Raw genomic sequence first — 14,285 nt, 5'->3', positions numbered from 1 at the left:
TTTGAAGCAGCGTAGGTGGTTTTTCACGGTGAGGGCAGTGAGGTTATGGAATGCCCTTCCTAGTGATGTGGTAATGGCAGATTCTGTTAATGCCTTTAAGAGGGGCCTGGATGAGTTCTTGATCAATCAGAATATCCAAGGCTATTGTGATACTAATATCTACAGTTAGTACTAGTGGTTGTATATATAGTGTATGTATGTGAGTGTATAGATTGGTAGGTGTGGGTTAAGTGTGCTGGGTTTACTTGGATGGGTTGAACTTGATGGACACTGGTCTTCTTTCAACCCTATGTAACTATGTAACTATGTAACTATGTACAGGGGGTTTGGGTCACCTAGGGTGCACTTTCACTATTTTCTACTTGCTACATTAGAATGTTTCAAATTTAAGCTAAAACACTGAAAGATTATATTTGCATCTATATGCTGTTGTGATTTGCCTATCTGCCTTTGTATTTATCACTGTATGTGTATTTACAATATATACTACCCCCACAGATGAAGTCAGAGCTGCAACCACATTTGATAAATCAGATCGTGGAACTAATGACCCAGCTTTGAGAAGTGCCTGGCCCAGTCCACATCATTTCTCCAGTTCCCATTCTATCAGGTCTCCAGTGCAGTACAAGAAGCAGTCATTAGCAGAGAGAAGAGGCTCAGCCACCTCAGGTCTTAAAAATATTTTATAACAATCTCTGTTCAACTACATACTAAATTCTATCTATCTATCATCTATCTATCATCATCTATCTATCTATGATCTGTTATTATCTTTGCAACAAACCATAATAATGTTTGAGAAGTTAATAATGGAAATGAAGATTGCCTCCAAATTAGCTTTTTTTCATCTATTATTTTTCTATTACTGTATATACTCGAGTATAAGCCTAGTTTTTCAGCACCCAAAATGTGCTGAAAAAGTCACCCTCGGCTTATACTCGAGTCGGGTGCCATCGGTCCCTCTAGACTAGCACCCTCTGTCCTTTGTGTGCAAATTAGGCCACCTGCAACCAGACCCTCCAGTGCCCTGGCCTAGGTTCCCACTAGCAATACTTATTTCCCCTTACATCTCCTCCGGGACCAGGTCTGCTGCCAGTTTGCCGATGTGCAATGAGCATGGGGTAGTACTCATATTGTTTTTGTTGACCTCTTCTCTGCTTACAGAGCTAGTTTACTGTTTTTCTTTGAAATAAATATTGAAGAACATATACCCAACTGATGGCTCAATTAATGTAATTTTATTGGTATTTATTTTGATTATTAAAACTTAGCAGTAGCTGCTGCATTTCCCGCCCTAGGCTTATACTTGAGTCAATAAGTTTTTCCAGTTTTCTTAGGTAAAATTAGGTACCTCGGCTTATATTCGGATCGGCTTATACTCTACATGTAGAGAAGAGAGTAGCAATAGGTGTTTTCATCACTACAAAAAACTCTCGTCTGCCCTGCATTGCTGGGTATCAGCAATGGATACAGAGTTTAATTTGCAAAAATGAGAAAAGACACATTTTTCAAGGTTAACCCTTTCAAAAGGCTCTATAAAAGAACCCAGAGGAAAACAATCAGAATTCAAACAGGTTACCATCAAATTCTCCCATAAAGAGGAAAAAAAATCCTTCTTGAAACTGACAGACTTTATGCTTTTGCTGATAGCTGCTCCTGTCATTGTCTAAATAGTGTTGCAGAAAAGAACAGTAATATTTTAAAACAACCTGGAAGCGTTAACAGGGTCTAACAATGCTATTTAGCCAAAAGTATGTGGACACCTGCATGTCCAACATTTTGTTCCGAATCAAAGGGATTATTAGAAAGTTGATCATCCCCTTCCTGTTTTATCAGACTATACTCTGCTGTGAAGGTAACCAATATATACTTAAACATTGTTGGTAAGATTTGCTTCCATTCAGCTCAGAGATGGGCCAAGTAGTAGTTGCAAACCAAGGCAATACTACTTGGCCTAGTACCCTTGCAGTATCTGACTGGGCCCACTGGAAAGCTAACTTCACGGGCCCCCACCCATGCCACGCCCTCACCCACTACAGATAGCCACAGCTTTCCCGCACTCCCTCTGGTAGCACCCCATGTTGCTCACAAGGCTGGTGCCTTTTCTGCCTACTCCTAGTCTGCAAGACAATATAAACTAGCTGAATAGGGGAAGCTAAACTAGTCACATCAGTAGGTTGGTCCAGGTGACATTCCCTACAACTTCAGCTCAAGAAGTAGCCATTTAAACTTCCAACAAATGACAGGCTGGCACAAACTGCACCACAGAAAATATGCTGCTTAAAACATTTATTTTAAAGTATTGACATCCTTACAAAGGGCAATAAAATCGCTTACGTGTTTTTTGACACTAGGGGGCACTTAATCACAGGCTAATGGGATATTCAAGACATGCTGTTTAAATAAACCTTAGCTAATCAAATTACCAGTAATAAACCTTCAGTTAAACATAGCTTTAAAATGCAGTGGCCATTTGAACATATTAAATGAAGGATATATTCATATACACATTAGATAAGGATGTTAATCATTATAACAAAGTGTGCATAGCACTTAAAATTAATTTCAGTTTTGTGTGTCACTGTACTGATACATGAAATTGCAAATTTATTTCATTTGGTTGTCTAGTGTCTAAACAAAAAAATGATTTTCATTCTTTTAAAGTAATTTAGCAGTCACATCGCCCCCTCTATGATTAGGGACTATATTTAATGAAAAATGCCAAATGGCATAAAGTACTTTCTCTTCCCTAGATTGTGTGACACAGGCACCATGGAAATGTAGATCCTGCCAGCCAGAGAAAGGACACTAAAAGGTTAAAAGTGACTTCTACAGCCCCTGCCTGCCTTCCTTAGACCTCAGTTTCTTTTTAGTGTCCTCAGGAGAAGGAGGGCTTCTGGGGATATGGGGAGCAGTGGCCAGGACTACGAGTGTTAACTACGGGGCCTACCATGTCACCTACAGGGCCAGTGGATTCAATCCAACCCCCCCTTCAGATGTAGGCTGAAGCTCCCCCCTCTGGAGGGTCCCAGGCTCCTGCTCTTGGGAGGTCTGCCCTGGGTACTCCCCCTCTAGCTTCTTGCTTTATGGGGCTTCAGGTGAGTTTTTTCCGGACCCCCGACTGCTTCTACGGGCCAGGCTCCTGTTGATCTCCATCATGCTTACCTTTTTGCTGTTCCACTACACTGTTTTCCTTTCCTTTTCTCCAGTCGTCCATTCCGGATCCTCGCAGCTCCCATCGCCTCTGCGCCGCTTCCGGGCGTGCTCTCCATCCTAAAGGGGACTGCAGAAGGGGGCTTCAAACCCACTCTCTTTATCCTGAAGGGGCCTCTCACACATGCTCTATAATCTGTTGTGCTAACCATCCTGAAGGGACTTCAGCCTTCTCCATACTCTTGAAGGCTTAGCAGGGCACCTCTCCAACAGACGGAGTGCAAACCTGCATAACCTTCCACTGCCACTGGTATGCTCCCTGCTACCTTACCTACCAGCTCAGCAACAACTATGTAAGCATGGATACTGAATTGGCACGAGTTCTCTCCCTATCCCTAGCAGGATAACAGAATTTAGCTCACATTCCCGAGACTCTAGATAGAGTGGTAGAACGGCTCTCATTCCCCCCAGGCGGACCCAGTGGAAAAAAGACTGGAGGGTTTCTGTAAGGCTATTTTCACTGCCTCCGGTGCTGCGTTTATACCTTTTCTTCGCATTGCATGGGTTTCCAAAGCAAGTGGCACAGCTGCTAGGATCAGATGATAAATCAAAGGATTTTCTACTTTCCCAGATAGTGGACACTAACGCCTATCTTTGCAATGCAGCTCTGGACGCAGCCAAGCTGGTGGCCAAGGCTTCTGCCCAATCCATTGCAGCACGTCAATTTATTTGGCTTAAAGGGGACCTGTCACCCTAAGAAATAATTACAAATTATTTTGCTTGACAAACACAATAGCAAACAAACGTCACTTACACTATATAAATTATTTTAAACTTACTTCCTTCAGCACTGGAATTCACAATTGCAGAAAACAGACAGGCTCCATTTTGTGGACACTTTTATTAAGGCAAGCTGTGCACCCTGCTAATATCTTGTTTCTGTGCCAGTATGGTGGGACCTAATACCCATATCCATGCACTGGTTAAACAATTAGATTGGGAGGAGGGAGGGGGAATATAAGGAGTGCAGTGACATCTAAGAAGTTCTGAATTGAAAGTGAAAGTAACTGTCTGCCCCACCCCTATGCCTAAGGCATAGATGTGGTAGTAATAAAATTACTTTGAGTTACATGTTTAATTTGAAAAGGGCTTTTATTGTACAACTTTTTATGTCTGGGTGACAGGTCCACTTTAAGACCTTATCGGCTGACCTAGCATTGAAAAGGTCTCTGGTCAATTTATCCTTTGTCAGCAAACGACTCTTTGGAGCGTAAATAGACTCTGCTGCCTAACAACAAACCTAAGCAAAATTTTAACCGCCACCCATTTTTTCTGTCCCTTTCGACAGAGGTCAAAGCAATGGACGGAAAAGTCCTCAACAAACAACCATCTCAAGTACAACCCAAAACAGGGCTCTCAATGGTCCTCCGCCAAGTCCATTAACAAGCCCTCTCAGGACAAGTCCACCTCAGCCTAAGGGTGTGCCCACCCTCAAAAGTCAGTTTTTTGGTGGCTGCATGCAACTCTTTTGGGAGGTATTCCCAGTTCAGGAATCAAGGAAGATGGCCCTCCTATCCATTGTTCACAAACTCTCCTCTTCAGGAGTCGTAGTACCGGTTCCTTGCTCTGAGAGAGATAAGAGGTTTTACTCCAACCTGTTCATCATCCCGAAGAAGGACGGCTCCCTCTGGCTAGTACTAGATCTCAAGGCCTTAAACTGATTTGCCTGCAAGCATCATTTCAAGATGTAGTCCATCCAGTCTGTCCTCATGTCTATGGAACCAAACAAATTCATCTCGGTAGTGGACATAAAGGACGCTTATTTACATGTACCCATACACTCAAACTATCACAGGTCATGTCAGACAAATTTAATTGCTTTTTATGATGAGGTTAGTAAGAACCTGGGCAGTGGGGGGTGCAGTAGATGTGATATATGCAATCTGAGTGGCTAAGTGGCAGATGAGATTTAATGTGGATAAATGTAAGGTCATGCACCTGGGATGTAAAAATATGCAAGCCACTTATACCCTTAATGGGACTTCACTAGGCAAATCCATTATGGAGAAGGACCTTGGAGTCCTTGTAGACTAAACCTTTATGTAGCAAGCAATGCCAGACAGGAGTAGCAAGGGTTGTTTACACTGGAGAAGAGGCGCTTAAGAGGTGACATGATAACTATGTATAAATAGCTAAAGGGGTCATATAATAATCTCTCTAAAGCTTTATTTACCAGTTGGTCTTTCCAACTGACACAAGGGCACCCACTCCTATTAGTAGAAATGAGTTTCAAACCTTGATGTTGTCAGGGCTCTTCAAGTAGAACATTGCTGTGGCCAAGGAACTACACAAGTCAGACGCACTCTTCATTGTGCCTGACGGTCCAAAGAGAGGTCAGAAGGCTGCTAAGAGATCCTTGTCAAGTGGATCCGTTCCACTATCATTAGGGCATATGCAATTAAGGCTCAGCCTCCACCATTCTAGGAACGTGGTCACTCAACTCGCTCCCTTAGCACCTCTTGGGCGGTAAGGCATCAGGCATTGGCAGAGCAGCCAAGTGGTCCTCAATGCACAACTTTACTAGGTTTTCCAGGGTGCACATGCAGGCTTTGATGTATCTTTTGGGAGGAAGGTACTTTAGTCTGCTATTGTCTAAGCAAATGTACACTGGAACCCACCTTCATGGGAAGCTTTTGGATGTCCCCATGGTGCCGGTGTCCCCCAATCTAGGAAAGAGACAGATTATTATACCTACCATTAAATCTTTTTCGCTTCTCCTACACTGGGGGACATAGGCCTTTCCTCCCTGGAGTTATGTTTTGCTATCGGCATCAGAATTCTCCAGGTGCTCCAGAGACTCTGGGATAATTTGTCACCTATTATTTTAGTGTTCCTAGTTGCAAACTCACAGTCCATATGTAATATCCCAAATTGTGGCCTTGATTCAGCCACAAGAGGTTGTGTGCTTATTTTAAGGTGGCAGCAAGTGGGTTTTATTAAAGCAAATGACAGACTACTAATATGTGTTTGGGAGTTATCCCACCAGATTAAAATTTCAGGCGATGAATACACTATATGTTCCTATGAACCTATCAATGCCTTTCAACTAACTCTTTACACTGCTGGATAATTTCATCAATAAATAATAAGATGGTATTGCTATTTTTTCATTAGTTTTTTTTACTGTGATTAATGATCAGTAGCTTAAGAAATAGGACTCACCATAACTATATGATATAAGTAAATGTAACCACTAATGTACCTTGTGGAAAGTACACTCAAGTCGACAGCATCTCTCTAAGACTTTTCTTTGGAAATGGAAAAATATAAAGAATTGTCAGAGACTGATTCCAAAATGAGACACAAAAACTTTTTAGGCATTTTATGTTTTTTATTTGATAAAAATGTGTTATTTAATACAGGATTATATTGTATTTTTAGATACGCACAGAAAGGCAGAACCACCTCTCGGCCATGACCCTCGCACAGCTGTACAACTTCGCAGTTTGACTACTGTACTAAAGAGGCTGAAAGAAATAATGGAAGGGAAGAGTCAGGTATTTTTGTAAAAAATGAACAGTGGTCCTTAGGAACAATGTTTTTATTTTAGCACTAATATTAGTATCTTACTAAGATACTAACACAGCAACAGAATTAAATTATATAATTATAATAATGTGTCTGTTGTACATCTAAAGGTCTTAATGTGTTTTTCAGGACAGTGATTTGAAGCAGTACTGGATGCCTGATAGCCAGTGTAAAGAATGTTACGATTGTAGTGAGAAATTTACAACCTTTCGAAGGAGACACCACTGTCGACTTTGTGGGCAAATTTTCTGCAGTCGATGTTGCAACCAGGAGATTCCAGGAAAGTTTATGGGGTATACAGGTTAGTTGGGGTAGGGATTCATATCATACATAATAGCATTCATCTTTTTTTTTATTTCAGATCAACTTGTCAATACTACTACTACTTTTTTTTTTTATAAAAATAGTAAATAGTAACTTATATATCTGGAGTCTGCAAGGCAAGTTTGACTAAATCTGGTATGCCTTGTTCACTTTACCATAATCTGTTTTAACAGTGGAAGGCAACTGGTCTATGAAAAGGTTTGCGTCTATGGCACTTTTTTATTTATGTGATCATGCTATACCTTTTATAGCATAAAAGTCGCACATAGGTGATGTAAGTTTGGGCTGGGGAACAGTTTCCACACCAAGGGTGTATGAGAGTCATGGGAGTAGTATATTTTCTTTGCTTTTTAACAAAATGTTGTCATAGCAAGCCAATTGCATTACATATTGGAGAGGCCAAAGCATGTTAGCCATATCACTAAAAATGATTGTTCAGTAAGTGCAGTCACGTGACAGTATAAAAAATGGTTAAAAGCAGCATGGTTACCTTTTATATACTCAAAGCTAGGAAAAGAAGCTCTTCCTAAAAGATATATTGGGTCTGTCAATAAAAATCTGACCCCTAACTCCTGCATGGAGATAGAATGAAGAGAAAGAGATGCTAAAAGAGGTAGAGTGAAGATAAATGTGATTATTTAAGAAAGTGTACAGAATTTTAATTGATTATATTTAGGAAGTTTCTTATTTCAGTGGGTGGGTACTAAAATTATACTTATTTTAAGTTTGTTTTAAATACGTTGGAACATGCTCTGTATAAGCCCTTTTAATTTTTTAACCGATTTCACCATTTTTAGGTGATCTCCGTGCTTGTACATACTGCTGTAAGATTGCAGTAAACTATGCACACTCCTCTGATAGCAACACCATTGGAGAAGATCTGACTGCACTATCTGATTCCTCCTGTTCTATCTCTCTACTGGATCCTGGAGAGCCTCGCACACCCGTTGGAGGGAGAAAATCTAGCCGTAATATCTTCTTAGAGGAGGATTTAGCTTGGCAGAGGTACCTTTTTGTGGATTTATTTTAATATTTATTATTTGTTATCTATCTAAAGATCAAGCGTAGAGAACAACCAAATTTATCTTGGGCAGGAAGGGTTGCATGAATATAAGGGCTCTGGCACACGGGGAGATTAGTCGCCCGCGGCAAAACTCCCTGTTCGCGGGCGACTAATCTCGCAAGTCTTTTTCTGCGATTTCCTGAAATCGCCCCGCCGCGTCTGCCATCCCGCCGGCGACTTACATGTTCGCCGGTGGGATGGCAGGGGGAAGGCAACTCGGGGAGATTAGTCGCCCGCGAACAGGTTTTGCCGCGGGCGACTATTCTCCCCGTGTGCCAGAGCCCTAAAGTTCATGCTAGCAGAGCATCTTGGTCAAAAAGTTTTTTTAGTTTATTTACAGAACATAACTAATAATTTCTACTCAATACTTTGTGTATACTTTTTTTCTTAGGTAGTAAAATTGTCTTTTTGTGTTAAAACTTATAAAAGATTAAAAAATAAAGTTGTTTAGGGTATTTTTTCCAAGATGTACCTGGGGGATTCCTTATTACAGAGCCTGTATCCTGTCCAGAAGTTAAGTATGCTAGAAATTAACTGAATGGCAACAAAGAAAATTTGAAAAACAACTTTTCCAGAGTCCCACTCCTGTCTTTAAGGGGATTGGATACTCTTTTACACAACTACAGCAAGAGAAACTCATTTGTGTCTCTTTCTTTTTCCTAGATATTAGGAGTATGTAGTATTCTAATCAGCACTCCTTTTCCTAGGGTTTTAGTGGACCCTTTTTGCCTTACATGCCTGGATGGAAATCACCAAGTATCAGAATGCTAGGCAATGGGAACAGCATCTTAGCCATCTGTCACTGACACATGGGGAAATTTGTTCTCATAGTATATCATAGTATAAGAGTATGCAAATCAGGGAAGTCCTAAAGTGCAATATGAGTATTTTTATTCATTTCTAATGTAATATATTATTATGTCTGTATCTTATAGTTTATTGATGTTTGTAAACTTTGTAGCTTGGTTCATCAAGAGAATCCAAAAAATACACTAACAACACGTCTAGCTTCTGTACAAGAGGACGTTGGTAAATCCCCTGCCAGGAATAGGTGAGACTTTTTCTGTGTTGGTCATTTCCATATGTTTGCAAGGTCACGTATCATATAATAATTTAGGTGTAATGTTTTTTGAAACTTTTCAAGATAGTGGTTATTTATGGCTTTATGAGTATGAACATGTGACAAAACTTTGCAGCAGAATCTTGACAAACTAGCAATCTGAGTGGCTAAGTGGCAGATGAGATTTAATTTAGATAATTGTAAGGTCATGCACCTGGAATGTAAAAATATGCAAGCCACATACCATTAATGGGACTGCACTAGGCAAATCCATAATGGAGAAGGACCTTTGAGTCCTTGTAGATAATAAACTTGGCTGTAGCAAATAGTGCCAGGCAGCAGCTGCAAGGACAAACAAGGGTTTGAGTTGTATTAAAAGGGGCATAGCTTTGTGGGAGGAGGAGGCTATTTGTCCACTTTACAGAGCACTGGTAAGGCTCAATCTAGAATATGCAGTTCAGTTTTGGCCTCCAGTGGTCAAACAGGATATTATTGAGTTAGAGTGGGTCCAGAGAAGGGCAACTAAGCTGAGGAGAGGTATGGAAAGTCTCAGTTATGGGGAAAGATGGTCCAATTTAGGGTTGTTTACACTGGAGAAGAGGCACTTATGGCTTATTTACCAGTAGGTCCTTCCAGCAGACACAAGGGGACCTATTCCAATTAGAAGAAAGGAGGTTCCATCTAAATATTCAGAAAGGGTTTTTTTTAATGTGAGCTGTGAAGTTGTGGAATTTTCTCCCTGAATCAGTTGTACTGGCTGATTAGCTTTAAGAATGGGTTAGATGGCTTTTTAGCAAGTGAGGAAATACAGGGTTATGGAAGATAGTTCATAGTATAAGTTGATCCAGGCACTGGTCCAATTGGAGTCAGGAAGAAATTTCTTCCCCCTCTGTGACAAATTGGAGAGGCTTCTGAAGTCATTCTCCATTTCAAGCAAATCAACCTATTTTTAAAAATGATTTCATTTATCTCTGTAATTATTAAACAAGAGATAGAGGAGGAGGAGGATGGAATCCTGAATCAATGGGAGAGAACTGTAGAGAGATAAACAAGTGATTTAGTCCAGATATAGGTAAGGTCAGGTGGGGGAGAAAATCTACAGTGTCAGCCAGGTCAAGTGTCAGTAACTAGAAATAACAACCTTTTAACATGTAAGGGGTGATTAATGATGTGCCAGGTATTGGTATCATTAAACTGTTAGGGAACCTTCCAAATACAGGTATAGGACCCATTATCCAGAATGCTCGGGACCAAGGGTATTCTGGATAAGGGGTCTTTCCATAATTTGGATCTCAACACCTTAAGTCTACTAAAAAAATCAATAAAACATTAATTAAACCCAATAGGATTGTTTTGCATCCAATAAGGATTATTTATATCTTAGTTGGGATCAATTCCAAGGTACCGTTTTATTTCTACATAGAAAAAGGAAATCAGTTTTACAATTCTGAATTATTTGATTATAATGGAGTCTATGGGAGACGGGCTTTCCGTAATTCGGAGCTTTCTGGATAACGGGTTTCCAGAAAAGGGGTCCAATACCTGTACTGGGGATTAGTATTGATGTTTTCGAAGACAAATATATCCTTGAATAAGTAGATTAATATTTATCAGATTAGTACATCTGGCAACAGAAAGTGGAAGGTTGGACCAGCGGTTTGTATAGTAAATCACTAACAATTAAGGTGGCCACACATGCACCGGTCATACAGTAATTGGTGCCTGTATTGGGGAGACGGGGCAAACAATATTGGTAAAAACCTAGGAAATGGGTTGTCTTATTGATCAGGCAGGTCTGAACATTTTTATTGGGTGCCTTTGAAGGTGCCCCAACAGTATAGCTTAAATGCTGAATTATCTGATAGGGGTAAAGAATTCCTTTGGTTTTACCTGCATATCTGACATAGCTACCTGCAGCTCATAACGTTAGTAGAATGGACAAACAGTCTTTCTTGCAACCAATGGTCATGGAAAAGATCGTAATTGTTGCTTGAGATCGCTTACTGATATGTTAACTTAAGCAGGAACTACTTAAAGGAGAAGGAAAGTCATTTTGGCATTTTACTGCCAATAAATTCTCCACATTAGTGCCACCTAGAACAATATCCTCCTCTGCTATGCCACTTTGCCAATCTCTGCACTGGCTTCCCTAACATCCAGGATGAAATTCAAATTAATGACTCTTGCATTCAAAGCAGTCCATAACTCTGCCCCACCCTACATCTCTGAACTTATCTTTAGATACCAACCAACCTGCTTGTTATGCTCCTCTGCTGACCTACTTCTCAACGCCTCTCTCATTCCCTCCTCACACACTCACATTCAAGACTTTGCAAGGGCTGCCCCCCTTCTCTGGAATTCGCTCCCACAATCTGTCAGACTTTCTCCCTATCTCTCTGCCTTTAAAAGATCTCTAAAAGCACATTTAATTAGAGAAGTTTACCCTAATTTAGTTTAGCATAACCTCAGTAGGCTGCTAAAAGCAATAACCTGTATCACACCTCTCACGTTGTTTAACTCTGATCTTGCCCATTCCCATGTCCTGTGTCTCAACCACAAGGTGGTTGTAGATTGTAAGCTTTTTTGGGCAGGGCTCTCTTCACCTCTTGTATCGGTTATTGATTGCTTTATGTGTTACTCTGTATGCCCAATGTATGAAACCCACTTATTGTACAGCACTGCGGAATATGTTTCTGCTTTATAATTAAATGTTATATTTATTCTGCAGAAAGTTACCATACCTGAGTAAGAAAAAAGTTTGTGAGTGATACTCAGCGCTATAGGTGTCCTCATGCTTAATTACTTTCAGTCTTCAATGTAGACAATAAACGTAGTGCTCAAATCTCCTGCTGCTTCCTCCAAAGAAAATAACCCTCTTGGATGGGTATTAAAACATGTGCAGACCCAATGTGTTGGAAGCGCATGAAAAATAAAAAATAAAAATACAAAATAGTGCAATATTTTTCAAAACTTAATAAAACTGAAATGAAAGAATTATGCCTATAACTCCAAATAATAACAAAGTGCACATAAAATCTACAAATCGCAGTGTGGTGTAGTTGCACACTCACCAGATGGTAGTTAAGATATGCAGAGGTAAATGAAACCCACTGTTGATAGAGGTAGGTTCAAGATCTCCATTCAATTTGGGAAAGCAAAAGATAAAAACAGAATATAGTGTAATACCCTTTATTAAAAATAGTCCTGCTGCAGTACAGGCTACTTACAGTATCTGGATAAGAATAAATTGTATCGCAAACAGCTCTACGCGTTTCACGTGTCCGAGGCGCTTCATCAGGAGAAATAAAAATGTGATCTAAAAACATCATCTTATACTAGCAAATCACATGCATAAAATGGTAATTAAGATGAGAAACAGCTGACCCAAAGAGCATAGGTGCACATTAAGTATAAACCAATGGGGAAAGGAGGAGGGAGTAGTGACAATCCATGTGGTTGTGATCCGCATGTATTCTGTTTTTATCTTTTGCTTTCCCAAATTGAATGGAGATCTTGAACCTACCTCCATCAACAGTAGATTTCATTTACCTCTGCATATCTTTACTACCATCTGGTGAGTGTGCAACTACACCACACTGCAATTTGTAGATTTTATGTGCACTTTGTTATTATTTGGAGTTATAGGCATAATTCTTTCATTTCAGTTTCATTAACTTTTGAAACATATTGCACTATTTTGTATTTTTATTTTTTATTTTTCATGCGCTTCCAAACCATACCTGAGTAAACAGCTCTAGAAGCTTTCTCTGTTTCTCTGCCATTTCAATTAGCTTCCCTCTTGCAGCTAGCATTTGGTAGCTCAGATCACACATTCATAAAGGAGGGTGGGGGCAGGAGAGGAGAGAGCTAAGCAGACTCTGGGAATGAAGGATCTTTCTGAGAGAGGAAGTCAGATATCCTAAGAACAAAAAAGGAGACAAGAAATGCTGTGTTTCTTTTGGTAGAGGACTCAATGCAGCTTTTCTGTGAGTGCTTATGGCTGTATTTACATAGACCTTTCTGATAAAGCTTACTTAGTTTTTACCTTTCCTTCTCCTTTAAAGTACAGTTTGACTGAGAATTTGGCCCAATTAAGTTCATTTTCTGAGAGGAAGAAAGTTTGGTAAACTGGTTTTTAATTTCTCATTACCTTTTATTTACTTATAGAAAGATGTCTTTATAACACAAACTAGTGTATTATCATTTTATACAGTAATATTTCTTTTAATTCTCTTATGTATTATTGTTGCATATGTGTAAACTATTTGAAGAATTTTCATATCTTGTGCATACGAATCATCAGGCAGCTTTGTTTTCATTAAGAAAATTAAGGTGTGGAAGACTACTTAGTTTTTGGAAGACTACTTTTAGTTTTAGGTGAAAATCATCTAGAATGACATGCCTTAAAAAAAGTAGATAGGCTTATGCTAGGCATAATGTAATTAAGGTAACTTTTTAGAAAATAAGTTAATATTTTTTTCCAACGCTTCAAAAACCCCTCTTTATATTTTAGTGATAGTGTCCGTTTAGAAAGGCATTTTTAAATACTCTAGCATACTTTTCTGTTATGCTTTTTTTCCCCCTTTTATTTAGGTCTGCCAGCATTACTAACCTATCCTTGGATCGCTCTGGTTCTCCTATGGTGCCTCCATATGAATCCTCTGTTAGTCCCCAATCCTCCCGAACATATCTGAAAAATGACACTAATGAAGAAGAAAGAAAGATTCTTCTGGTAAATTTTATTATCTGCACAATGTACAGAAATAATATTGGTAGGGACTATATAAAAATTTACTACAGGTATGGAACCCATTATCCAGAATGCTAGTGACCTGGGGTTTTCTGGATAAGGGGTCTTTCTGTAATTCAGATCTCCTACCTTAAGTCTGCTAAAACAATTATTTAAACTGTATTTAAACTCAGTAGAATTGTTTATTATATCTTAGTTAGGATCAAGTACAAGGTCCTGATTTATTATTACAGAGAAAAGGAAATCATGTAAATTATTTGCTTATAATGGTGCCTATGGGAGATGGCCTTTCCGTAATTCAGAACTTTCTGGATAATGGGTTTCCGGATAAGAGGTCAGATACCTGT

At 39.5% G+C, this 14,285-nt stretch overlaps 1 protein-coding gene across 1 annotated transcript in view; it reads left to right on the top strand.

Moving 5' to 3' along the window:
- Positions 1 to 14,285, top strand: part of pikfyve (phosphoinositide kinase, FYVE finger containing) — a gene marked incomplete at its 3' end in the record, with an annotated part of 124,852 nt that overhangs the window by 15,448 nt on the left and 95,119 nt on the right. Inside the window, 6 exon segments of the mRNA NM_001375305.1 lie at positions 499 to 669; positions 6,595 to 6,710; positions 6,871 to 7,042; positions 7,863 to 8,070; positions 9,090 to 9,179; positions 13,782 to 13,920. Coding sequence (NP_001362234.1) covers positions 499 to 669; positions 6,595 to 6,710; positions 6,871 to 7,042; positions 7,863 to 8,070; positions 9,090 to 9,179; positions 13,782 to 13,920 — 896 coding nt within the window.

The sequence above is a fragment of the Xenopus tropicalis genome, chromosome 9 (genome assembly GCF_000004195.4).
Source record: "Xenopus tropicalis strain Nigerian chromosome 9, UCB_Xtro_10.0, whole genome shotgun sequence".
NCBI classification, from domain to species: Eukaryota; Metazoa; Chordata; class Amphibia; order Anura; family Pipidae; genus Xenopus; species Xenopus tropicalis.
This window is presented reverse-complemented; position numbering and strand designations above follow the sequence as displayed.